The sequence below is a fragment of the Serinus canaria genome, chromosome 13 (assembly GCF_022539315.1).
Source record: "Serinus canaria isolate serCan28SL12 chromosome 13, serCan2020, whole genome shotgun sequence".
NCBI classification, from domain to species: Eukaryota; Metazoa; Chordata; class Aves; order Passeriformes; family Fringillidae; genus Serinus; species Serinus canaria.
This window is the reverse complement of record NC_066327.1, coordinates 9,316,398-9,344,299: the sequence shown is the minus strand read 5'-3', so window position 1 is coordinate 9,344,299 and position 27,902 is coordinate 9,316,398. Positions and strand designations below refer to the sequence as shown.

At 48.0% G+C, this 27,902-nt stretch overlaps 2 protein-coding genes across 2 annotated transcripts; both read left to right on the top strand.

The window, feature by feature from the left end:
* Positions 1–2,059: 2,059 nt before the first annotated feature.
* Positions 2,060–9,983, top strand: CXCL14 (C-X-C motif chemokine ligand 14). Its single transcript, XM_009091388.4, has 4 exons — positions 2,060–2,348; positions 3,180–3,285; positions 7,768–7,878; positions 9,410–9,983. The coding sequence occupies exons 1-4, from the start codon at positions 2,285–2,287 to the stop codon at positions 9,423–9,425; spliced, it is 297 nt and encodes a 98-aa protein (XP_009089636.1). The 5' UTR covers positions 2,060–2,284; the 3' UTR covers positions 9,426–9,983.
* A 16,665-nt stretch (positions 9,984–26,648) lies between these two features.
* NEUROG1 (neurogenin 1) lies at positions 26,649–27,179 on the top strand. The gene has a single exon (XM_050979769.1). It carries the CDS (start codon positions 26,649–26,651, stop codon positions 27,177–27,179), a length of 531 nt encoding a protein of 176 aa, XP_050835726.1.
* Positions 27,180–27,902: the final 723 nt, after the last annotated feature.

Genomic DNA, 27,902 nt, shown 5'->3' with positions numbered 1-27,902 from the left:
TGTTCCTGCACACAGTGCAGAGAAAGCTGCAAGGAGGGAATTACCCTAAGATGCAGCAGAGAAGGATATCAGCTCTGGATGGGAGTGCTTTTCAGCCAGTTCTCCCCCGTGCCCAACGAGCAGCTTCACTGCAGCTGATAGTATTCTGAAAAAAGCCTTTTGTACTCTCCTTGGGGGTTTAGGGTGGGGTTTTGTGGGTTTTTGGGGTTTTTTGTTTGTTTGTTTGTTTATTTGTTATTTGGTTTTTGTGTAAGAAATTGAGAATTTATTTGAAAGGTTTGAACTGAGACCTTCTATACCTCAGCTGGCTGTTTTCATCCCAGGCTCTGGAACAAACCTCTATCTTGAATCCTATTGGCATTTAATAACCAAACCATTCCTAGCAGGACGCAGTGAGAGCCGCCGGAGCTGGCTGGAGTTGAGCAGCAAAAATACTGAAAGCCCAACAGAAATTGTATCACACCTTCCCCCTCCACTCCACTGCACCAGCAGCAGCCTCACAACCCCAAAACAGCTCTTTCATCCCAAAAGCTCTGCGCCACCTCAGCCGGTGCCACCAACTTTGTCCCCGATGCGCAGCACCCGGTGCTCCCCCACGGCAGCCAGGGCAAAGGCAGGGCAAAGACAGGGCAGAGCGGGCAGTGCGGGCAGGGCAGTGCGGGCAGGGAGGGCAGGGCAGGCAGGACAGGGCAGAGCTGGCAGGGAGGGCAGGGCAGGCAGGACAGGGCAGAGCGGGCAGTGCGAGCAAGGCAGGCATGGCAGTGCGGGCAGGGCAGAGCTGGCAGGGAGGGCAGGGCAGAGAGGGCAGGGCAAAGACAGGGCAGAGCGGGCAGTGCGGGCAGGGCAGTGCGGGCAGGGAGGGCAGGCCAGGCAGGACAGGGCAGAGCTGGCAGGGAGGGCAGGGCAGAGCTGGCAGGGAGGGCAGGGCAGAGAGGGCAGGGCAGAGCTGGCAGGGAGGGCAGGGCAGGCAGGACAGGGCAGAGCGGGCGGGCTGTTCCCGGCACGTCGGCACGTCCCGCATGGGAGCCAGGGCCGGAGCGCTGCAGCTGCCTGCGCGCAACGTGCAGCCTGTGTGTGGTAGGGCTGTACTCGCAGCCTGCCAACACCCGGGCCGGGAACGCAGCGGGATGGCCGCTGCCAATGGGAGCCGGCAGGAACCAAGCCATGTGGGAAACTTAAAATGCAAGTGGAGCTGGGAGTGCGTGGGGAGTCCTCCCCAAGCGCTGCCCGAGCTGGCAGGGCGGCTGGTTTCGGTCGGCTCCAATAACGGGGATGGGTGTGCGGGCGGGGAGCCGGGCAGCCGGACTGGGAGCGGGGCTGGGAGGAACCGCGGACCCGCAGAGGCGTTTGGCTGCCGCGCGTTTGGAATACACTGCTGTGAAGGCGATTAGACCCCGCTCTGATCTCCACCCGTTTCATTTAGACAAAAAAATCTGGAATCTGGATTTGAAGATGCTCCTTTAGCTGTTTCTGAAATCAGAAACAGACTCTGCAAGGGAGGAGGAACATCTATTTACATCCATGAAGTTCCCGCGTGTGGCTACCCTCATGGAGCAGAATATCGTTCGAGTGTTCATTAAAGCAATGATAATCCGAGATTATTTCCTGAAACCGTCCACACGCTAACAACGCTTGTAGGAACATTTTTCCCCATTTGATTCACGGAACTTTCCTTTAGAATTAGAAGCCTGATAAAGCTAGAAAATTTAATATTTTAAGTCAATCTGTGGCAAAAGGGAACACCCTTTCCCAGATGAGGCTTTTCCAAATCTTATTTCCAAGGTGCATGGGAATTTCCGCGGAGCGCGGGCATCCCTGGAGCGCTCACAAGCGGATGGTTTTCAGCTAACAGCCCCATTCATACAAATACACACATCACCCTCCCCAGCAACCCTCCGCTGATGGAGAAAGCCCCAGCTGGGCAGGGGCAGCAGCAGCCGCCCCATCGCCTGCGCTCCCTGGGGGATGTTCGGGGCGGGGATGGGGGACGTTCCCCCCGGGGTGCCGGTCCCCCCCTCCCCGCCGGGCTGAGGAAGCGGAGGGAGCCGTGGAGTTGCTCTGCATATTAATGAGCCGGGAGCGAGGGCAGCGGGAAGCGCTTTAAAGGAGGAGAAGGCAAGGCAGCGGCAGAGCGCAGGCAGCGCCGGGAGCCGCTCCGCCGGGAGCCGCTCCGCCGTCCCCTCCCTGGCGACCCAGCCCCGGGACAGCGGCATCGGGGGCACGAACCCCAGGCGAACACACACATCAACCCCCCGGCCTCCCCTTGGGTACCTGCGGTCTCACAATGAAGCTCCTGACAGCAGCTCTGCTCCTGCTCTTCATCGCGATGTGCTTAGCCAGCGCGGAAGGTAAAGTGGCTTATTCTGCTTATTCCCATGTAAATCTCTTTTCCGGTAATTTGTGTTCGCCTCTTGATAGCCCTGGCTTGGGTTGAGTTATCCCCTGCACGGTGGAAAGGTGTGATATGTGGAATCTGTGAGTAAGGGAGCTGCAAATTATGTAAAGGTGGAGGAGAGATAAAATACAAGGGATGAAGTTGTGTCTTCATTTCTGTCCTCAGAACTCACAGTGGGGCAGGTCATGCCTTGTTCTTCGTTATTCAGGAATAGAGCTCAAGCATCTCCTTTGAAACTGGGGTGGTTTTCAGGGCAAATAGGGCAGAGCTGGATGCGAGGTGGTGGCACAGTCTGTGTTTTCTGCTGTGCACAAAAATGATGGTTAAAAAATGCTCAGCTTTTGTCTGGCTATGACTGCACCACAGCATCCATGCAAGGAGAAATGACTCAAAGTCCTACAAAGTCCAAGTGAGACACGAGTGAATAAGAAAGTAGCCCAGACATGCGCTTGCATGCTCAGTTTAAAGCAAGTTCTAACTCTTTCATTTCCTTTTGTAAATACAATTATATTTAATCATAGCAGGTGCACTTTAAAAAAATCTGCTATTTACAGAGTCCCAGAGCATAGGTAGTGCTCTAAAATACATTTCCCAGAGAGTCACTACCTTTTCCTGGGATATACCAAAGGAAAAAAACAATCTCTTTTTAAGCTCAACAGCATTAAAAAAATTCATCTTTTCCCAGCAAAGCTTGAAAGAGCAAACTGAAGTTTTCCAGGAGGGGATGGGACACTTGGTATGCAGGAAGCTTTGCAGGCGCATGAGAAAATGCTTTCTCTTGTAGGCGTGAAGTGCAAATGCTCAAGAAAAGGTCCTAAAATAAGATTCTCTAATGTACGGAAGCTGGAAATAAAACCGAGGTACCCGTTTTGCGTGGAAGAGATGATTATGTAAGTTTTCCTTCATTTATTGCTTTCTGTTTCCCTGTCAGCTGAACTGCTTCACCTTATCTGCAAGTTCTTTCTTTGTTCTTTGTTTTCCTCATGCCCTGGCATGCTAATTCCTGGGCATAGTAATTTGCTGCATCAGATTTTTAAAAAAAAGAAAAAAAGTGCAATTCTAACCAAAATCCCAGGTATCATTTTTTGACACTTCTTTTTTTTATCAAATAAATACTTCTAGAATGGGAAGCAGTAAAAAGATTATCATTAGTTCAAGTGAAAATAGGGAAAAATACTATTCCAAGCTGCCTGATACAACACTCAGAACTATTTACTCAAGTTATTCTGAGCATGCAGAATAAGCACGAGCAGAGTTTGGTCCGTGGTGGTTTCTGAAAAGAAAAGTTACCCCAGCCTGCATTGTACCAGAGGGATCTCCTTCACCTGATGGGTTACTCGGCATGTAATAAAATTCTTTCCTCACAGTGTCCCTCACAGCAAGTCAGGACCAATGCTGATGTGAAATCTCAAACTGATGTAGTGGGTAACCAAGCTGAGGCAGGTAGAGGGATTTTTTACATGACTGGCTGAAAAAGGAGGGTGGTTTTACATTTTAAATATGGGTGGGTTTGGCTTTTTTCCTCTCCTGTTTGGATATCATAAGATTCCCCCAACAAAGCACCATTCAACCAGCACATGATGCAGCTGGATAAGAGCCAGAAGGGCAGATAATCCAAAAGGACTGCACCAAGCCCCCCTGCCACCTAGAGGGGGGAAAAGTGTCCCAGGATCAGCCACAGCCCAGGACCCTAAGGACTGATTGGATCAGCTCATTGTGCTCCCCCGTGGAACCCTTGCCTTGGCTGACCAAGGGGACCTGTGCAGGCTGCACAGCCCCTCCAGCAGCCTGCAGTGCCCACGGGGCTGGCTCTGCCCATGCACCTGGCACAGGTACCTCAGGAGAGACCATGGACTGCCCACTTGGAGCTGCCAGGCTCAGCACCTCAGGGAGCTTCTGGAGAAGGAATGGAGAGTTGAGCTTCCTCAGGCTTCCTGCAGAGCCAGAGCAGCATCCCTGTGAGCAATGCTGAGCTCAGGGAACGTCAGACCCACGGCTTTGAAGCCCAAACCTGCTGATGGAGACCTGAATGGAAAAGTTCTTGCAGAGCAACCCTGCCTGAATCAGCTCCTCACAGCTTTACTCTGTTTGCTCTGACCCTTCAATAGTAAAGTGATGTCATAGAGGGACTAACTCTTGGCATCCCACTCCAGTTATTTGCCCAAAAGCAGATGGTGACAAGAGGGTATGAAATAAATCTCATTAATGCCACATTTTACTTCCAATCAGAAATCTGGGAAAGCAAGAAAGCTGTGTAGGAGCAGTTGCTTTTCCAGCCTGACAGGGCAGATGTCGAGCAATACTGTTCAGGGCTGAGGCTTGTCCAGGGTTTGCACAGCTGCTGGGACAGAGCTGTCCCATCACTGTCTCATCATTGGAGGTGTCTGTGGGGCAGGCAGGGCAGACCCACTGCCATCACCACCTTTCCAGCCCCCCCTGATGCAGCCTGAACTCAGCATTGAAAGCACTGAAATTAATATTCTGGGAACCAATTTATCCGGGAGCCTCTGGGCACGGCACAGAGGAGCTAAATTCCTGCAACTGAGTTTTTGTTGCTGCAGTGATCATCCAAACAAGTTGTCAAAGCTGCATTCCCTTCTGCCCTCCTTAAAAGCCCTCATATAACAGAAATATTATGTAAATTATGTTGGAATGAGAAATAGGGGGTGCAGTTAGGGAGGTTTTGGCCATAACCCCCAGCAGAGCTGTGCCACAGGGTAAGAGACAGTTAAACTGAGGCCTCAGTCTAGTCAAAACCTATCAAGATTCATGGTACATCCAGCAGTAATTGTGTGTATCTGTTTCCTGGAAGGAGGGGAAGCAGCAATAAATAGGAGGGAAGTTTAACTCCTTCTACCTGCACTGTTCTGAAACACCCCCACCCATGTTTAGCCCCATGCCAGAGCGTGGGGCTATGTCAGGCTGAGAAGAGCTGGGAAATGGGGTCACAGTAGTGCCTTTCTCCAGGGGCAGGAGAAAGGCACTACTTTCTCCTTCACTACTTCCACACCAGCCTGGGATGAAAGGACCAGAGCCAGGATCCCTGAGGTCCTGCAGACAGGGTATTTGTAGGCAGAGGTGCAGCCCCTCCACCCCTGCAGATGGGATGTGTGGGGACACAGGGTGCTGGGGTCACAGATTGACTCAGGGTGTTTATCACAGCCCTGGAGGCATGGACACACTGGGGAGAGTTTGGGCACAGGGACACTCAGACACCAGGGTGAAGGCTCCAGCCACCAAGCCCTGGGCAGCAAGGGGACAAATCCCACGGCAGGAATCTTACTGGAGGTGTAGGTTCCAGAGCTTCATCCCTTCTCCACCTCTCTCAACCTCTTCTTGCAGGCAACTGCCCACTCAGGCAGAAGCTCCCACAGCACCTTTAGGCACATTCCCCTACGTTTGTCAGACCAGCATCCCCAAAAGCAGGCCCAGGTCATCTCAGGGTGCCCAAACGTGCTGCCACCAAACCCTGCACCCATCAGGGACTGTCTGAGAATAGCAGAGGACCATGGGGCTGCCTTGGGAACATTTCTGCTGTCCATTCTCCAGAACCAAAGCAGAAAACCCAAGTGTGATGTAAAGCAATGCATCTCAGCCTGAGGAAAGACCAGTTGACCTGAGAGGCAAACCATGGATCTCCTCCTGCTCTGACTGGAGGCTGGTAAATCCAGAGTAATTGCTTTTGCTTTTGCTTCTGGTGCAAATGCAGGGCTTGCAGCTTTTCAGAGTGTCCCTGCTCCTCTCCTGCAATTCAGCTTGTTCATCATTTTTTGGAAATATCCTCTATGGTCTGTCAGAAGAGAGAAATGAAAGGCAAGGTCTGGGTCAGGCAGAGCAGAGAGCACAGCTGAGGTGGCTGCTGCATGGAGAAACCCTGCTCTGCCCCCAAATCCCTTAAACCTCACATCACTCAAAGCTACAGGAAAACTCCCCTTCTGAAGCACACACTGCTCTCAGAGGAGTTGGCTGAGAGCACCCTTAGAACAGAGTTAGTCCATAGATTTCAGCACTGACCCTTCCCTTTCTGATACCTGCAACCATGAAAGGCTCTTCCACTGCTTTCCCATGCACTGGGGGAAAGTCCACATCCTCCCAGAAAACAACCTGGAAATTACACCTTAACATTTTGTGACCTTAGCTGGAGATGGAGCAGAAAAGAGGAGCAGGGAGGAAGGTTAATTAAATAGAAAAACCTGTTTGGACACCCTGTAAAACCTTGAAATTGGAGTTGTGGTGAGACCCTCAGTTCAGTTCATGCAGGCAACACGTTTTAATTTGTGAGGCACCAGGAGGGTGAGAAGGGAAAGTCTGCAAGGTGTTTTGTCTTCCTTTCTGAACCAAACCATAAAAGAGGCCCTCCAGTATACACAGGTATTTCTGGGTTTCTGCTCTCATTATATTCGTGTCTCTGGCAGCATTTAATTCATTCCACTATAGGGTTTTAGTTAAACCAATGACTGGTTTTCCCTGTTATGGATGGTATTTCCAGAAAATTTTCAATTCTAATACAAATTGTCATTGTGGGTTGGTTTTTGGATGTTGTCTGGAGTTTTTTAATCACAAAAGTAATAAGAAAACCAGAAAACTGATCAATTTTGATCCCCAAAAGTGGGGTGGGCTTGATGTTTCTGGAAAGCTGTCCTGTTGGGACCCAGATCCCTCATGTCACCTCAGCTGTGGCAGCCTCACTGAGCCTCCAGGAGGGAACCTCAAATGATGAAAAGATTTTTGCCATGTTTTGTCTCCCAGCATGCTTGGTCCTGACAATAAGGGGACACCAAACTGGCAAGGAGAGTAGGATCAGGTGGTGATGAGAGGAGAGTGAAGCCCCCAGGGCTGATGCTGAGGCTCAGAGCTTGGCTGTTGGGCACATAAGCACTCTGCCACATGCAAGCATCTAAAATACTACAGAGTTAAGGGGAAAAAATTAAAATAATCAGTTTCTTTATAAATAATAAGATCAAGATAATAGGAAAAATAATCAGATCAATGGAGCAGTTCTGATCATTTCTCTTGGATGAAGTATTGTTGAGTGTAACAGAGCTGTCTCCTCATGCAAAGTCCTTGTGGTTGCCTGGATGAGCCCCAATTAAATTAATTAGGCTCAAAAAATGATATCTAACACTTAGGCAGAGCAAACCCACTGATTAAAACCAGCAGGAATGTTTTCATCTGGTACAACCTCAATGCCCTGCACTGAGGGAGAGCAGCTGCTCTGACCTTACCCAGCAAACCCAAAATATCTGAGTTGATCTCTGTGCCATAAAGCACAGAGTGGAAAACCCTTTCCTTTCCCAGAGCCCCTGGCCTGTTCTGGCATGGGTGGGAGCAGGGTATTGCCACACCCCTGTGACCTGTCCCTTGCCTTGCAGTGTGACCCTGTGGACACGGGTGAGGGGGGAGCAGCAGCACTGCCTCAACCCCAAGCGCCAGAACACCGTGAGGCTGCTCAAGTGGTACCGAGTATGGAAGGAGAAGGGCAGGTGAGTCCCAGCTGGATGAATGGGGGAGGGTCTTGGAGGCAAGTCAGGCAACCAGCAGAGTTCAGGAATAGAAAAAACAGGAAAATGCACACGCTGGCAAATGCTCCATCCAGCACAGAGGATGCATTTTGTTACCAAAATTACCATTTTAATTGGGTGTTCTTGATATTAATTATTTCCTGCCACAGCAATTCTTGCTTCTATTTTGGCATTAGGTTGTTCTGACTATAAATAGTTATTATTTTTGGTTAAAATATTCATCAGCTGACATTCTTAGTTATTTACATACACTCACCTCCCTTCTACGGGGAGAAACCCAAGATGAAAAGCTAAACTACTTTCACACAGTCACGAGAAAAGCAGTCAGGAGAGATGGAAAGAGGGAGCCCTGTCCCACACTTCAATCTCACCACCTCAACATCATCAATACTTGATGACGCAGGTATTCTCTAGTTTTAACAAGCGTATCATTCCCAGAAAAATGATAATTTTCTGAAAAAAATCTGACAGCTTCTCCTTTGTAAAGAGGGTTGGGATTTTTTCTAAGTCATAGGCAGAAGATAGAGAGTGAGAGATGAATTCCTGATGGCCAGTGGTGATGTCTGTGCCCATCTGTAATTAAGGGGAGCAGCACAACTCCTGCCATGTCTCCAGCAATGGCCAAGAAAGAGCCTCCAAGCACAGTACAGGTCCATCAAACCCTCATCCTCCTCATTTGCTGGGGAATTTGCTCCCCAAAACTGAGCTCAAGTACGGCCAGGGAGCAGCAGACTCCTCTCCCTGCAGGCCCAAGGTGCCTGGTGGTGCCTCAGGCCATGCCAGAGCACAGCAAGCCCCTGGCCATCTCCTTGAATTCCTGCCAGCTCCCTGCAGCTGCTTCACAAACAGAGCACGTGGGGAAGCCCTGGCTATTGCATAACCACATATTTACACTCTTCCCCCGTTTCTTCTTTTATTTTCTTTTTTTTTTTTTTTTCATAAGGCCATCATAATGATGAAGGATGTTCAGCCCCAGGCTTGTGCCCTCAGGAAACACACAGACAGACAAGCCCATCAAGTTGTGCTGTCAGGAAATAATCTAAAAAAATGAAACAGAGTAATATTATTGCAAACAGATATTGTGAACATATTGTCTACATATGGCTCATGATAAGCTTCAACATTTTTATATGAGATAGGGATTTTCCAGCATTTAAAGTGAGTCAGTAGATGTGGATTTCTTCATGTTATTTACCCAGATAATTGTGGTAGAGTTTGTCACTCCCTACATGCCTCTAAGAAATGACAGTGTCAAAGTCCAACACTCGTCCCAGATGTTTTATGGATATAGGTAGCAATCTGGTGACTGCTGAAGTCAATAACTTACTTTCCAAATTACTCAGGCACAAGCTAAAAATCTGGGGTTTGGGGGTTTTACTATTTTTTTGTTGTTATTTTTTATTATTGTTATTTTTTATTATTGCTGTTATTTGAAATAGAGTTTTTAAATTCCTAGTTTGAACACCCTGCTCTTGGCTCTCCTTTTGTTTAGGGTTTATGAAGAATAAGAGGAAGTGGTACAAGGAATGGAGTGGACTCCCTCGGCTGGCTTAGGACTGAGCTCTACAGAAGATTATTTCTCTCTCGCAGACATAAGACACAAATTCTATATTATTATAAAGCACTTTTTACCAAGGGTCAGTTTTTACATTTTATAGCCGTGTGCAAAAGGCTTCCAGATTTCACAGGCATCTGTTGCACTTCTGATTTCATACCCGTCTGCTCCGTACTGAAATTAGGAAAACACATGCTTTTCCTTTTAAAGAAGTTCTTTTGGGAGTTTTTTGGTTTTAATTGTGATTCATTCATACTTCACTATGATTGCAATCGAGCTTTATAAGCTCACCTGGCAAACAGAACTGTTTGTGATGTGCTGTACAGCCATGGCCCTCACCCCTGGCAGTGGCAAAGCTTCGGGCTGCTGCTCGTGTTTGCAGCCTCCACCTCGGCCAGGCAGAGCAGGGACCAAAGACGAGTTTGCTGGGGAGGATGCCACGAAAATGCTGTGGCTGCACCTGCAGAAGTGAGGGAAGATGCCAGGAAAATGCTGTGGCTGCACCTGCAGAAGTGAGGTCCCTCAGCACCTCGTCAAGTGAGTGTGAGCATCACCTGTGTACCTCTTCTTTAATGGACGTGAGGTCCTGCTGCAAGGCGAAGCATCCTGTACCTCCCAGTTAACCTCTCATGCATTAGAAAGCATTTCTAACTCACTTTTGTTACTAAGAAAATGTGTATTTTTTTCCACCTGAAGCACTTAAAGAAAGTTTGTGGCTTCAGTACTGAGTCATCTTAAGCTTCAAGACTATTGTGTATGTTTTCCTAGATTTGTAGCAACAACAAGAAAAAGCCTTTAAAAGGTTCCTTTTTATGAAAAATATGATAGGGCAAACATATAAATACATATGTATGTTTTAGTCACCATACAACATATTCATTATTTTGAATGTAATACTTCAATGTTAAGTAGTGCATTCCTCTTTTTAATATAACAAAACTACCTTTCCATTTGTAAATACACTATAGGAAGTCTCCCTATATTATCTTGCTGTATAATGTACTGTACTGCTAAATTATCATATGCTATTTAAATGTTTGAAATATTTAGACAGTTGCATGCAGATTTCATATTTCTTTCTAAGACAAATGAAAAAAAGTAATAAAAAAAAATTTTAAAAAAAATTTAATTGTGTGTAAATTTCCTTAAGCCATCAGGGAACTCCTGCCACTTTCAATCACTTGGTAGATGAATAGGTTTGGGAGGGAAATAGATCAGAGAAGCTGATTACAGATAGGACATCTTGATGACACTGGAATTAGAAAACATTATTCCAGCACAATTTACTTTCCTTTCTCATTTTGGGATTTGGACTTTAGCCAAGCACCGAGGAATGCTGTGACATAAAGAAGGGCAATGCCATTTGCCTGTAACCAGCAGTCTAGTGTTGTGTTAAATAAACATAAATCAACAACTTCAGATCATAGAAAACCACATAAAAAGTGATTTGGATGAGATCTGGGTCAGATTAGGGATGGTCATACGACAAAAATCAGGCAACAAAAGCCATTGAGCTACCACTTCCTCTTCCTGCCCAGTTTCTGCCCTCACCCACAGGGAACAACGTTGGACCCAAGTGCAAACACTACACCTCCCCAGATAAAAAGGAAGGTAACAGCTCAGGATGGCAAAGCCAGCAAGAGTTTAAACACATGAAAAGCTCCTGGTGCTCCCTGAAGTGCCCTGCTGGCCCTTCTGCCTGCTCCCAGCTGGGCCAGGGCAGCTGCACAGGGGCTGCTCCTGGGATCAGCACAAACTCGGTGACAGCAGCCTTGTCCTGCAGAGCCAGGGCAATGCTTGGCCTCAGCTCAAGGGCTTCCTTTAGTTCAGACAGACAAAACAGGGAAAAAAACAAACACACTATAGATAGATATATGTATAGCCTAAATTACTGAGATAAGCACCTGGCAGAGCTGGAGGAGAAAGAGGATTTCAAAGTAGTTTCCTATTCTGCAAAAGGATGAAGATCAAGTTTCAGATATCTGTGAGTAAAAAATCTTGAGAAATACCCCAGGGTATTTAAGAAATTTAATCTCTGGGGATGTCAAGCACAGGCAGCTGTTTCTGGCTGAGCATCTGAACCCAATCTCTGGGCAAACCCAGACCTGTGACTGAGCCAAGGCACCCCTCTCCTTTCTTGAGTCACATTTTAACAAAACCAGTAGTTTTTCCTTGAGAAGATTTGATTTCAACATGCTGGCAGACTTCAAAAAACCTTTTATTTAATTTAGTGACTACTGGGCAATATATTTCCTGGGAAAATATTGATATGGTTGCACAAGAGGTGGTTCAATCCACTGGGAATGGTGTGCACAGCTCTGACTGCCCAAGCACAGGACTCACTGGCTCACACCTCACAGGACAGAGCATGTACCAATTACTTAGCTCTGGGTTCATCTGACAGACCAAAAAAACCCAGCATCAATAGAAATTAAGCACAGAAAAAATCAATTGCAATTTTTTCAACTTGCCAGAGTGGGAGACAAAAAGAAAAAAACAAACCAACCCTCAAAAAAAACCCCAAAAATCACAAACCATTTAAAAACAAACAAGAACAAAAAATTGAAGGTTTCAATACTTTTATTTCCTTTAACCTAAAATCCTTTGAATGAGACAACACTCAGAAAGAAGAATTAAAAACCTAAAGATAAAAAATTAACTCTGAACTGGTTTTCCCAAGCCTGCAAGCCTGCATCTCCAGGGTTGTTAATTTTCCAGGAACAAGAGGAGAATCCTTGGTTTTCCCTGATATGCAGTTATAAAGGGAAATACTGCACCAGAAGGTAACAGCCACACACAAAGCATCAGCCACTTTCCCTCAGACTGAATCATCTCTGCTAAAACATTTAAATAAATATAATGTACACATGTATGTGTAGGTACTTCCTCCACTGAGATTTGGCAGCAATCTTAAGGTTTGGTTTTGTTTCCCCCAGCAGATTTCAGGCTGTGAAGCAGCAGGAGACCCTTCAGCCCAGCCTCCCTCACACACAGACCTTACATTTGTGCTCTGAGATTGAAAATGAAGCTGCTGATGGATGGTCTGAGCCCACACCAGCCAGCCATGACTGCTCCCCAGCCACCAACTTACCTTCCCAGGAGCCTGGACACTTGCAGGGGAAGCAGGAGCCTTGCTTCATCCTGGGGCACAGGAGCAGGACACACAGACCCCACAGGTCCTTTGCTTGCTGCACCACAAGCGTGCGAACCCATCCCAGAGCCTCCCAAGAGGGCAGCAGGTAACTGCAAATCCAGCCTGCAAATCTGCCCCCTGGCACTCTGCAGGAGCACCAAGCCTGCCCTGCAGAGCTGCCCACACTGCCCATCCTTCCCCTGGCACTGGTACCCACTGGTACCGGTATCCAGGGCCATCCTTCCCCTGGCACTGGTACCCACTGGTACTGGTATCCAGGGCCATCCTCCCCCTGGCACTGGTACCCACTGGTACTGGTATCCAGGGCCATCCTCCCCCTGGCACTGGTACCCACGGGCTGCCCCCCTGCCAAACCAGTCCACTGGAGTTCATTCTAACAAAGGCACAGGCTCACCCAACAGCTGCAGGGAGGGGACACAATAGCAGGGAGCCCTGCCTGGCCTTTCCAGTGAGAGCACCAAATGGGATTTGTAATGTTACACAGAGCCTTTCACCACTTGCCTTGCACTTGTTCATATATGGTCGGGGTCAGCAATGGCCAAAAAAGTTTATTAAGGAGGGATGACTGCTTGGTGCTCCATGTGAGATGGCTCTCAGCAGGTCCTGCTGTGCCCCAGCTCCCACAGGCTCCCTAAATCAAGGCACAAGGCCATGCCAGACAGTCACACACATGTCCTGAGCACATCCACGTGGTGGAAGTGCTGGTTGCACACCCACAAAGTTTTATCAGGGCTGTGGGAGCAAAGTGGGGATGGATGGTGAAGTCATTGTTGGGGCTGGGGGTTTGCACTGGTCACCCCTGGGACCTGAGGGGGAAGTTGAAGGCAGTGTTACAGCAACACAAATTCTCTCTGAGCTAATTCAACAGCAGAGCTGGGTCCCTTCTGGGCCCATATTTCTAGAGAATAGGAACAAATGTGAATAAAAAAGTCATTGTCCCAAGGATTCACCATCCCAGTGAGATCCAGAGGCAGGGAGCTGTGCCTGTTCAGGGGTAATGGGCCTCTGTGCACCCTGACATCACTTAACAGGTTTTATACAAGCCCAGACAGAGGGGCCTTGTACTCTCCAAACACACTTCCCTTAAGACAAATGAAGCTCCAGCCACATTTGGGGTAATTTTCCTCCAAAGCCAGTTTTCAAAATGGAAGCACTGAAATCCAGATGTGCCCAGCATCTGAAGACCTCATTTATTCCTGGTTGTTTCAGCACTTTTGGGAAAAGGTAAGGTGGTTAGGGCTGGGTTTGGGCTTGAGATCCAGGAGGATGGACAGCCCATTGGAAGCCCTGACTGCACCAAGGCCATGCCAGGGCAGTCTGTAGGTCTGGCACTCATGCTGGGATTTGTTGTTCAGTTTGTTCCCTTCAGTGGGTTGGGGTGTGCATGGCCTCAACTGGAAATACAGGTATTTTTGAGGATTGCTGTTTGCAGTGCTCACTAACTCTGGGTTTGCTCCATCAGAAACTCTGTGTCTGTTAGTCATTGATTCCTCTCTGATCCTAAACCACAGAGAGCCAAGTGTTTCCTGGAAATCCCTTGTTTGCCTAGAAAGGCTGCACCCCATGAGCCTCCAGATATACTTGTAACCAACACACATTTCTGGCAAAGATCTCCTCTAATTCCATCACCCAAAATAGCAGCAGGGATTGCCATTGCCTGAGAGACAGAGCATGCAAGCAGCTCCAGGTGTTTGTAGATATCAATACACACAGAAATATGAATGGTTTTCAAAATCCTGGGCATCCAGGCAACTTGGAAAATCTCACAAAATATTTGGCTGTGCTTTCTGACAACACATACCTGCATCTCTGTGGAATATGCCTGCAAAGATATTTGAACTGCAGTTTCACAGAGAGAAAGTTGAACAGCTGAATTAAATGGGGTCACCATCCTTTTTACCCTCCAAGGCTTGCCCTTGGGCCATCACCTCTGCCATCCACCAGTGCTCCAGCAACAGTCCCTGAGTCATGCTACAAGTATTAGAATGGTTAATATCCAGTACAGAACAGATCCAGAAGTTGGGTTTTGAGCATTTCTGTGAGCCAGCCCTGCCTGAGCAAAGCCCAGTGAGATCAAAAGGATGCCTGGGAGGCCCCAGCAGCCTGGGATTCAGGCCCCTTCCTTTCTCCCACCAGCACTCAGGTGTCCAGCAGCTCCTTGGCCATGGCCATCAAATCCCAGCCCAGATGACTGTTCTGAAGGAGCAGTGGGGAAAGCAGGGCTGAAAGGACATCTAGTGGCAACCAAAACCCTTCTCAGTCAGCCAAGGAACACCTCTATGGCTGTCTGCATTATAAATCAGTTTGGAGGCTGCTCATTGTGTGCTGCTCTTCCCCAGCTCCACAAGAAAAACCTCAACTATTGCATTTGGCCAAGGAAACGCTTCCAAAGAATTTTTTTTGGAAAAGAAAAGGAAAGGAAAAAGAAAAAAAGGCAAAGCATCTGTGGTTTTGGGAAGCCTGCTCAAAGGTTCACACCATCCTATTATCCCATCAGTTTGGAACTTGTACACTAAGGGAAAACAGAACACCTGGCTGCTCTGTCTACAGGAGCCACATCCATCACACCAGCACGGGGGAACTGGATTGCAGCACAACTCAGGGCAGACTCATTCCCAAACACCTGCCCCAAATCCTTTAAAAACACAAGCCTTTCTGATCAATGTGGTTTTCTTGCCCAGAGATTCTCCCTTCTGCCACCTGCTCTCCAGAAAGCCCAGGGCCCCCTGTGGCTGCCATTCCTCTGGTGTTACATTGCCATCTTGTCCCCAGGTAGGTCCCTGTGACCTCCCAACAGCAAAACCCACACATGCACAGCATCACCTTCATTGCCTGAAGAGGAGAACTTGCTCTCTTTTGTGGGTACCAGCACAGCTACATCAACCAGCCCAGCAAAGCCTGCAGGACGTGCCTGTAGGGCTGTGACACACAGAGCCCATTCCCTGAACACCCAGTGACACACTGCATTGCTGGTCCTCTCACCAGCCTCTCAAGTCCTCAAATCCCCTTTGATTTTTCTCCCTCTTTTCCCTGTTTGTGCCATCAGCTCTTGGGCAGTGGCTGCTCTGACACACACATGGAGGGCACCCAGCCCAGCAGGAGCAGTGACATGACATGAGGTGGCAGGAGAGGAGGCAGGCAGCCAAGGCCTGGAAAATCACCACCCCTGTGGTTTTGGTTTTCCTCCTGCACAGTAAAAGATGTTAGTGAATTCCTCTTGAATGGGTTTCAGAACCTCCTCCAAGGAAAAAAAAAAAAATCCTGTTCATGTTCACTTAAAGCTGATAATTACAGGAATTATTATGATTTATTCCCATCATAAATCTTGGAGAAGGAAAAGGGTTTTGAGGTTTGCAAGATTTGCTGGATGACAAAAAGAAAACACAGCTCTAATTGCCCTTCTTTGTTGTGTTTAATTAAGGATTCTGAAGCAACTGATCTCAGGGGTTTTTTCATGGTTAGAAACCTGCAAGGAAAAGAAAATCTTTCTGCAGAGGCACCAATCAAAGCTTTGTTGGGTTACTAGGCACTAAGTGTGCTACATCTGAACACTCAGGACACCCAGAAAAAGAAGCTTATTAAAGGAAAAGAAATGCTACAACAGGCTTCTTTCCACCACCACCCCCCCACTTCCAGTAGGCCTTGGCAATTTTGAGCTCACTTCTAATCCTGGAAGAAACGTCTTTTGTCTTTACCCCTCAGCATTTTTACCTCATTATTGACCATTCAATTGTCTTGCATAAAAACACTTTTCCGTTTCTATTACCTTCATAATTCCACCATTTACATATTTCCTTGTGGTTTGCTCCAACTTTTATTTTTTATCTCTCCAGACTTATCACTTCTATGACCACATCAGGAAAATCAAACCAACTCAGAGCTCCTCAGCTCCTTCCCTGGGACAGCAATTCCCAGTCAAGCACCACATCTCCCCCAGCCCAGTTTGCCAAGGGCTGCCTTTCCAATTCAAAGTGTAAGTGGCTGGCAGGGTGTTCCCTCTCCATTTTTGTGCAACAGCTGAAACAGCTGTGCCAGGAAAATCCAGTTCCTCATTACAGCAACCAGAGTCACATCATCTCCTCTGGCTCTGAGCGATGCCACCAGCCCACGAGCTACATCATGCTCAGCCAAGGCTGCAGGGAGCTAAGGAACAAAAGAAGGCAAGAAATCCTTGGGATTGCTCTCAGTCTGAAGGCACCTGGGACAGTGCTTCTGCAGAAAGCAGTGGTGCTTGAGAAGGGTGGCTGAAAAAGGGAACACAGAAACACAGAATATTCCACAAGAATCATAGAGTCCAACACTCACCTGAATGGTCCTGTGAGGAAACAGAGGTTTGGGTTGCCCAGAAGGTAAAATCCCAACACCTCAACTGCACAGAACATCCTAGACAATGATGCCTTGAAATGCTGCTCTACAGAGGGAAAATGTCAGCTTTAAAGGAAAAAAAAAAAAAAAAAAAAATATATATATATATATATATATATAGTATATATATATATATATATATATATATATATACACATATATATTTATACACACACACACACACACACACATATATATATATATATATATATATATATATATATACTTACTGGGTTTGTCATGATGTTTGGGAAATGTTCCTTCAGGGTCAGGAGAAAAGGATGAAGATAAACGCTGAATTTGGCTAAAGGTCATTGTAGAAAATAAAAAAAAATAAAATAGAAATGAAGCATAGCCATAAAGCAAAGAATGGAGGGGGAACAATAATTTTTCCATGTTACAAGAGATATTTTTCCACTTACTTGAAGCAGGTGCCCGGGTTTTCCAGCAGTGTCTCTGCACCGGGTTATCCATCCCCGCCACTGCCGGGAGAGCAGAACCAGCTCCGGGCTGCAGCTTAGTGGAGGTTGACACCTTGTGGCAATTCCCATCACTTACAAGTCAGAAAAGGTGGGGTTTTCTCTTTCTTTTTTTTTTTTCTCCTGTGGTGAGGACGGTGGCTGGAGTTCATTGCCCCAGAGGTAAATAATTCCCAGCAGCTGGAGCATCATCTGGGGCCATTAACAGTTTAATGAAGATAAATAACACCAAACCCTGAGAGCAAGATAAAAATAAATCCAAGTCATATCCTATTTGTTTCTGGGGGGGAAATAAAGGAAAGGAAAAAGATTCCTTGGGATAGCACCAGCTGTATATACACAAGGACCACAAGACAAGAAATATAAAGTGATCTAGTGAAAGATATTTCTCACCCCCTTTTCAGTCTCATTGGATCCTCTCCTGTTTGCACAGTGGAGTAAGAGGGGCAGAGCCCTGATTTACTCCAACAGCTGCTTTGGAGAAGTGAAGCTGCACCAGCTCCAGAGAAAATATCTCTATATTCTGTTTATTCCCACTGTAATGAACAGAAACATCTCAAGACCTGACACCCATTTAACCTGAGGTGAAGGAAAAAATGCCTTGGGTTTTATGCCTTGGGTTTTATGCCTTGGGTTTTATGCCTTGGGTTTTATGCCTTGGGTTTAAGAAGAAGCACATTCACTTCTTCATTTATAATTAGCTATTTTAACACAATTTACTACATGCTCAAATTGGAAGAGCAAGAGGCATCCCCTCACCAGAGGCCCAGCAGAAACATGTCAGCCAAACTTGTCTCCCCTCATTAGCCAAGCACTTGTTTCAAAGGAGCTTCTTATTGTGGAAGTGCATCCAGCCCCAAGGGAAAAAAAACTTCACCTAGGACAACATTTGCTTTCCCTTAATCCTGCTGCTCCATTGTCTAATTTCCTGAACACTGAATTCCTGAATACTAGAACTAGTACTTTGTATTTACTTAGCATTTTACCCCTTCCAGCCATTCCAAAATATGTATTAGCAGGCCTAAAACCTAGAGCTACACTAGCAGACCACTGTGAAGGGATTATAAGGGCTAATATACACTTTGAGAACTATTCTTTCCAATTAACTGTGAGCCAGCCTTAGCTGCATCCTCTGATCCTCCACAGTCCCACTCCAGGCACAAAGCACAGCTCCTCAAGTGTCTCCCTGGAGAATTTCTCCTTCTCACTCCCTGCCCAGTTCAGCTGCACCATTTTGTACTGGTGCCAGCAAACCCAGCAGTTTGGTCCCATACTCTGCTGAGAGCTTTCAAGGGCTGTTACACTTGCAGTTTAGCACTATTATTTTTCTCTTCTTTTCTCTTTATACCTGGAGGCATTATGATAAAGAGCTACTGAGGAGATGGTTGCTGGCTGTGAGCATGATGGAGAGCAAGATGGGCTCTCTCACCTTCACAGCTGCTTTCACCCACCAGGGGTTGAATTCAGACTGGAATTTCACTGTTCATACCTGTGGGTTTGTCCCTGAAAATGGGAACTTTAAGGGGTATAATGCACATATAATACTAGCATGAATGGTAAGTTAAATGGATAACCAGAGGCCATTTAAGGCAGTGCAAAGGGTTCCTTTAAATTCCAGAAAGCAGAGCAAATCTACCATTCTGTACCACAGGCTGAGATGCAAACCCTTGTCCCTGCATGGCCGAATTTGCAGCACTGAGCCTTGGGGTGTCACCCTTGTCCCTCTCATGACCAGGGTGGCAGGACCAGCACCCCAAAGGGTCATCCCTGGGGTCAGGGTGCAGGACCCTGAGTCCAGGAATGTTGGCTGGAGCTGTCTCTTCTCCTTTCCCACCTGCCCACTTTGCCCTGGCTCTGGGGCTCCTGCAAGCTCTGTCAGGTCCCTGCCTAGCCCTCACATCTAGTTTGGGGTGAATTCACCTGCTTTTTTTTTTTTTTTTAATTGAGGAATTGTCAGCTTCTTCCTCACTGATGTAATCTTTTACTATAGATTGCCTCTATTCGTGTATGTAATTCATCCAGTTTCCTTTGATGTGAACATCTGGATGGCTTCATACTGATGTTCCTTTAGAGAAAAACCTTTCCTACCTGCCCCAACAGCCTGGAAGTGGATGCACTTCAAAATGGATCCACACTAAAAACCACCTTAAGCATCTGAATTTTCTCTCATGTACATTGTGCTCTAATTGCTGGGGCAGAGCAGAGACTGAGGTGTGGCAGGGAATTTTGATCAAGGCTCCCTGGGAATGTGAGTGACCCAGCCTTCCTCTCCCATTCTGTGTGCAGAGGTACATATATTTATGGATGTAAAATCAGCATCATAGGAGGAGCTGCACGAGTGGCTGTGTGTGACTGTTTCTGCACACACCTGCGTGTGCAGGGCACGTGAGTGCATGGCTGGGGGCACATGTGGGACACGTGTCTGTGTGGCACACCCATGGGGGGGCTGGTCCCCAGCCCTGCCCTCCCTCCCCAAATCCTGGGGAAGGAAGCAGGCAATTCCCTTGGGTGCAACCCTTGTCCCTACAATGCCAGAGGAGGGATTATACCAGGGATTAACATTTTAAACTCCCCTTCCAGACCTACTCAATCAAAGATCCTCAGGCCAGTAATCGCATTTCTGTCCTGGGATTACTGCGTTCCTGAGTCCAAACCTCAGTTTTGGGAGAAGTTGGGGAGAGCTCCCTCCCCCAGTGCCTGCGTACCCCAAACTCCCTGGGTCGGGGCAGAAGCCTCTGCATTTAGGTTTTCTTTTTTTTTTTTTTTTTCTTTTTTTCTTTTTTTCTTTTTTTTAGCCATTCTCTCCAATTCCCTGCCAAGGTCAGGAGAAGACTCTTTTCTTGTCACCTGCCTGCTCCTAATTCCCAGTAATTTATCCCGTATTAAAACTCCCTTAAGGAAGAATGGCCCGGCACCAACACCTGCTATGCAAATGGCAGCAAATCCCCCGGGCCCCGCGGGGCACCGGGACCTGCAGGCTGCCCTGAGCCATCCTCCCCCGCCTTCTCAGAGCCAAACGGGACTCCCCCCAGAGCTGGGGGGCACCCCCGAGGCCCCCCAAGAGTTCAGGCTCAATTTCACCCCCACTTCATGGTGCTTAAATCTTTCATGTTGTCTTTGCCCCTCCTAAGCAGAATTGTTGATAGGGAAGGTATTAAAGAAAACCTGAGCATGGAGTTAAACTTCCTAGTTTGGATGTGGTTGGGGGATTTGTCCTGCAGGGCAGTCAGTGAATTTTGTCCCTTTCTTTTAGGATAAGTATTCTAGTTTCAATTAGCAAAATACAAATCAGCAAAAGAGGGACAATTGTGGGAGGGAGAAGGTGGAAGGGGAAAAAGAAGAGAAGAAAAATCTCTTGCACAATATAGGTGCAGGAGGAAAGGGCTTGTTTCTCAGAGGTGACAACATCCTAATCTCATTTCTCCCAGCTAATGTGGTAGCCAGGAGGCTGGGGAAGAGCCAGGCAGGGAGTGTGCCCCAGCAACATGACCACTCTAGCAGGGTTTGGCCCTTTTTATTGGAGAACTTGGATTAGGGTTGCTGAAACCTTGGGCAGCCAGTTGCATTCCCAGGCACCTGCACCCCACACCAGGTCCAGCCCATCTCCCATTCTGGGGAGCCCCTCAGGCACCCCACAAGCTCCTCCATCTCCAGAAAGAGTGATGCTTTCTTCCCGTGGTCCTTTACCACGATCACACATTTCCCAGCCCCGAGCACTTGAGTGACATTTGGGCTATTATTCAAGGAGATAGATTGTTTGGCCTGAAGATGCATTGTTTGGGCTCCTCATAAAAGAAACAAGTTAAATGCCACAGCTACCACACACAAAAATGACTCCTTCTGGCCATAAAACCAGTGGGACAAGGAAGTGGCTGTAGGAGTCAAACATAATTGATGCTCAGAAAGATGTTATAAATAATCTGCGCCGAGTCCTCTCTCATGTGCCTCAAAACCACAGAAAGTGGCACTTTTTTTTTTTTTTTCTCTTTATCTCCCCTTGAATTCAGAAGCATAATACACCGTGAGCACCAATAATTGATGTATGTTATAATTCTTCATTACCCTATCAGTAGTCTGGGAAAATTGGAAGAAAAGAAAATGCCAGAAAGTTATGGTAAAACTTAAGATGCGACAGAAGTAGCTTTCTTTGCTCATGCTGTGAGTGTTTGAATAAGAAGAATGTCCCTGCACTGTAACAAGCTAAAAGAATGAGGAAGACAAAGGATTTCACGAAAAAGGTTTAGATAGAAGACAAGGCAAGTGAAACTGAAAGGAAGGGAAAAAAACCATTTACAATGGAACAATGCATGTACTAATCGCTTTGATATATTATACAAACCCAAAGACCCAAAACATTGTGTAATTATTTATAAATGACTTCTCCACTCCTGTGTATAATACCACAGAAAGAATAAAACTGCAGGCTACTCTCTAAACTATTTCTAAATAGACCTAGCTCAAAAGGAAGCAGAAGTGTTTGAAAAAAAATAATTAATGGTTGATTTTATGGTTGTCTCATTAAAACATTTTAATTACAACAAACAAAATACATTTGTGCTTGCAGGGAACAATCGTTTACCAACTCAATTCCCCCTTTCAAAGAGAAGCAAAATGTTACATCACACATTTAAAACCTGAAAATAAAGCATTCCCACTATTTCTACAGATCCCCCAGGAGGGGTTGAGCCCTGACTGCAACTCCCAGGCACTTGTGCAGGATTTCAGGGAGGATTTGGCTCGCTGGGCCAGGACCCCACTGGTGCATGGGGACACTCCCTGTGATGTCCCTGTGCTCCCCACCCCAGGCAGCCCCTGGCACACAGCCCGAGGCCTCACACTGGCCACAGGCAGGTAGGGGACGAGGCCAAATCCTTCACAAAGCCCTTGAGCTGCTCCCAAGGTGTTTCCCTGGCAGGAAAACTGGCTCCTGCTCCAAAAGGGGTTAATGCTGCCTCCCTGCAGGCTGAGATCCCTTCCAAATATTGGGCTTCCAGGGCTGTCCATTAGGCAGCAGCCACAGCATCAACCCCTGAAGCCCCTGAGAGCCTCAGGCTGGGCACTGTAAGGTGACTCCAGCCAGTGAAGGGTCCCAGGAGCACAGCACAGCATGTCCACCCCTACCCTGGCAGCCCTCACCACACATCTGTCCCCAGACCAGGCTGGACAGAAGCCGCTGTGCTCTGCACCATGTCCAGACAAGCACAAGGAGACAAGCTGCCCCTCTGAACCATCTCCTGGCTTTCTACCTGCTTTTAAATCCCTGCTGCCTCCCCGGGGCGTCTCCAGGGGTGAGGGGGCAAGGTCCTTCCTTTACTCCTGCAAGGCACCAGGTCCAGCTTTCAGCTTTCTTCTGACGGCTTTGCCATCAGCATGTCAGCTCTCCAAATCTGGTTCAAGCACTCTCCACAGGCAGCTCTGCCTTCCCTTTCTGGCCATGCTTTCAAACAATGAGGGAGCAAAGAAGCAGTATTCTCCTGGTTCATTTGTTATTTTGCCACTCATCCCAAGAACTCATCATTAGTTCAAGACCTCTTGTAGTAATGTAACAAAAGAGAGTATGCTGAGTTGCTGTAATGATGTGAATCTCAAGACTTGAGAAAAAAGTTCTGAGTTCTCTGAGTTCTCTGAAGCATTCCAATTGTAGGAGCAGTTTTACTGTGAACTGCTCATTTCCATGCTTGAAGAGTGATGCTAACACTGCTCTAATGACCAAAATCCTGGTTTGGTTAGAAATGTGAAGTTGAATAACATGGATTTTTACTTACTTTTACAAGGTACAGAAAACACTCACCAGGGAATGGCATCTTCTCATGGTCTGGCTCTTTCTTTGAAGGAAACAGTGCATCCCCAGAGCTGCAGGGAGCCTTGGGGCACATTTTCTCTAAAAGCCCTTCCTCCACCTTTATTCATCAATTCCTACTTTTTCTGGAGTCCAGCCATGAGTGAGACCCCACGCATGATGTCTCAACATGAGGGCACAGAAACCAGCTTCATGCTCCAGGCCTTACAAGTGTTAATTGTGCTGCATGGAAATGCACCCACGACAATTTGGATTTTGGATGAGCAGTCTGCCATCTCTTGTAAGGAAGGATGGGTTGATCCAGCTGTACTTTTGCAGTTTTCTTAGTAAAAAATACCATTTGAACTTTTTTCCCACTCACTTTTTTAAAGTGCTGTTTCTCAAAGCAAATGATGAAGTGTTTCTGAAAACTTCCTTAGAGTTGAAAACATGAAATTAATATCATCCATGAGAGAAGCTGAACCCAGCTACATTTACATTAAGGTGGAAAATTTAATATCAAAGGCTAAAACTCAGACTAAGACCATCATATCAGTGAGATGCTAGTAACACACTGCATGTTTTTTGAAATCACTGGTCCTGTTTCATTTTGGAATTTTTTTCTTTTCCCATCCCAGAAAACTTCACATAACTTCAGCAGCTGACTTTCATAGGAGCAGGCCCATAAGGTGTAAGAGCTATTATCTGTGTTGGCTGAATAATTTATCTGCAAAATTAGTAGACTGCCTGTGATAGAACTGGTTGAATTATTCATCGGGAATAAATTATCCAAGATATTTAGCACTTCTTTCTGTTTGCGAAGGCTTCCTGAAACAATTCTGGTTCTGTGAATGCATTCGTTATTCATAAGTACGCAGTGAATAGATTATGCAAACAAATTTCAGCCTATGGGTTGTTTGTGAAACATTCACTTCAGCCCTGGCTATTCATGGCTGTGACTGATCACAGAGACACATGGTGCTCTCTCCCCTCCTTGATTGGAGCACAAACTTTTAAAACAAGAGAATAACAAATGACAAACTGCAAATGATGGATAAGGACTAATGAATAATGCGCTTTCACTGCAAACTTTCAGACAAGTGATCAGTTGTGCCAAAGTCTGTGGAACTCTAGGGAATCATAAACATTTTAATGAATAAACTATTGACTGCTCAAAGACAACCAAACAAAAGACAATAAAAGTGTTGCAGACAACACTGGAGTTTATACCACTATATAAAATGCACAGTAACAAAAGTTGAACACTTTTTGCCATATGCTTCCATAACCTTTAAATTTTGGTCCCTTCTGGCTTTCTGGGTAGTGCTGGAAACTCCACCGTCGGTCTCTGCCCGCTGCCAGAGCCCTCTAATTGTGCCGTCACTTAAGGACATGAGTAACTCAGTGAAGTGGAACTGCTTAGCGCAGAAAGTCACTTATGTATGCAGAGGCCCTAAAAACATCAGCCTGATTGCAGGTCCGGTGATTGAGAGAGCCCAGTCCCTCCCGGGAACAGCCAGCCCCCCCTCTGTCTCCTGCCGTACCTGGGTGTGTTGCACAGCCCCGGTCTGCGAGCGGATAAAGACGTAAAAAGCAGAAAGAGAGCTGATCCTGCCAGCTCGGCCACTGCCAAACTACTTCTAGTTTGAGACTCGTTAATATTCATCACCCAGGGCTTTTTGGATTGCTCACTTCTGTGCGTGATCTTCTTGGCACAAAGAAGGTTGTTTGTGGCAGTTTGCTGGTGTCGTGGGTCATCGCAAAGCGAGGAGGGTGGGAAACAGAAATAATTCTCATAGAATTCCTCGCTCAGGTTCGAGTAAAGAATTGTTGTTAAGAACTTAAAATGCAGAGATATACAATAATTTATGCTGTCAATTTTCCCTGTCTATCAAAGATCAAAGTCATAGAAGAAAATCAAAGGAGGGGGAATCAATCTACATTTTGTGTGAGGGGAAATCAGGTAAATGCATGTGAATTTAGGCATGGGCACCTGAAAATGGCTATTGACGGGCGGTGAAACTGAAAACCTTCCAGGGACACAAGTACCTGAGTGCTGACAATGGGGCTTCTTCCAAGCAGCGAGAGCAGGATGCAAAGAGCCAGATGTCAGAATTAGGAAACTTTTTAGCCACTTACAAAACTGTGGCTTCCCAAAATGTGAGATAGCGATATCCTAGCACTGAATGGGGACTAGCAGAAGCCGCAAGAACTTTACAATCAAAACAGCGTGATTCTTAGTTTTTATCCAGACAAAGAAGAATTGTATCTGTGCATTGTATATACAGTGTGTATAAATGTATCTACAGTGTATATGTATTGTAAGTGTAACCATCAAAGCTTTTAAAATAAATGTCCTTTGGAACTTTTAACTTTCTGAACACCTGCAAAACCCTTTTCAAAGCAAAGCACGTGAAAGCCAAAGCGCGTGTTGATATTCACCTGAGAAACGCAGGAGGGAAATACCTGCTTCGAGTTTTATCATTTTAGAGCATTTTCACTTTGACGCTTGGATGCAGCAAAAACCGCAAGGTGCAACGAAAACCTGACAAAATCTTCCGCCCGCATCTGGCTGGGGAATAATCCACAGTTCATCCTCTGGAAATCCAGATTAACCTTTCTCTTTCCCCAAACCCCCTGCTCGCAGCGGTTTAAACTCACGCTGGAGCCCCTCCGGCCGGAGCGGGACGGTGACCCCTCCACCCCCGCGCTGAGCCGCCACCCCCCTGCCCGCTTTGTCGCTTTGTCCTGCCGCCTCCCTCGCCGCACACGGGGGGGGACAAAGCGGGGGGACCCCCCCTCTCTCCCCCGTCCCCCGGGGGCGCGGCAGATGCGCAGCCGCCCGCGGTAATTGCGGGCACGCTCCGGAGGGCGCGGCGCACGGGGCCGACCTGCCGCCTCGGCGCGGCCCCGCGGGGCGGCCACGGGGCCATTGTCCGCCCGCCGCTATAAGAACGGCCGGCCGCGCCGTCGTGTGCCAAAGCCGCCGCTCACACGAGCGGATCGCAGCCCGCAGCACTTCAAAGCCACGCGCGGTCGCGTGTCCCCCCGCCCCGCCTTTCCCCGGGCTTTGGCTTTTTTTTCGCCTTTTTTTTTTTTTTTTTTTTTTTTTTTTCCGGCGCTGTGCCCCCTGCTTTTCCCTATAGCGTCCGGCTCGGCTTTTTCCTCTCTGTGTTTTTACACCGTTATTGATTATCCGCATCCCCGGGAGTGCCTTTCCATGTGAGTACGGGAGCGCCGGCACCTGCCAAGCAGACGCACCGCCACCCTCTCCGTTATATTTTTTTTTTCCTTCCCCCCCACCCCTTCCCCGGCAGCTTCGCACCTTCCCCTTCGTTCCCCCCTCCATCCTCCCCAGCCCCGCGTGGCAGTGACGGGCTCCGGCTTCTCTCCCGCAGGATGCCCGCCGAGGCGCCCAGCAGCGGCGACGGCGCGGAGCCCAGCGCTCCGCGGGAGCGGCGGAGACGGCGCGGCCGTGCGCGGGCGCGGACCGAGGCGCTGCTGCACACGCTGAAGCGCAGCCGGCGGGTCAAGGCCAACGACCGGGAGCGGAACCGCATGCACCACCTCAACGCCGCCCTGGACGAGCTCCGCAGCGTCCTGCCCACCTTCCCCGACGACACCAAGCTCACCAAGATCGAGACCCTGCGCTTCGCCTACAACTACATCTGGGCCCTCTCCGAGACCCTCCGCCTGGCCGAGCAGTGCCTCCCGCCGCCCCCCGCCTTCCGCGGGGCCGCCGCGCCCCCCAGCCCCGGCAGCGACGCGGGGTCCTGGCTGTCCAGCGCCTCCCCGTCCGCCCCCTCGCTCTGCGCCTCCGCCTCCGGCCCCAGCAGCCCCGCCACCTCCGAGGACTGCGCTTATGCGCCGGCCGACAGCCTAAGGGGCTTCCGCGGGCTGCCCGCCGGCCCGGGCGCGCCTCTCCGCTAGCGCGCACCGCCCCGCGCCCCCGCGCACCGCCCGGCGCTCGGCCCGGGGCCGGAGGCGGAGGGGGAGGTGAGGGGGGGTCTCGTCCCGTTGCACTTTTCATCACTCTCCTTCCCCCCAGCCCCTTCCCCCAGACCCCCACCTCGCCTCCCGCTCCACTCCGAAAAACTGGGAAGAAGAAAAGCGACAGATTTGCTGCCGCAGACGAGGTGAAAAGTCAATTTTACAATTTGTAGCTCTCCAGAGAAGAAAAACGAGCATGAAAATTTGGTTTGAACGCCCTGACAATGCCATGAAAAGGCTTAAGGGGCCGATGCGGCCCGGGGCGCAGCGCGGGGCTCAGCCCGTCTCCCTGGCCCTGCCCCGGGGCGGCTCAGCCCCTCCCGGGGGTCCCAGCACCGGCCCCGATGGGACCCCGCACCCGGCGGACAGAGGAGAGGCTCATGCATTATAGATGCTGACCCCCAGCGCGGCCGGTCTGCTTTAGAGTGGGAGCAGACACGGGGTATTCAGCGACTGGACCAGAGAGCAGTTTAATTTATTCAAGATGTTCATTCATATGAAAATTGTATTTTTGTACATAAAGAGCTTTATTCTATTATTATACCTCTTATCAAAGTGGGGGTTTCGTTTTGGTTTGGTTTTTTTAAGAAATCGTACTTTACCCTGTAAATAAAATTTTTAACGTTTGTACTGAATTTTGGCAGCGCCTCTGGAGTTTTGTTT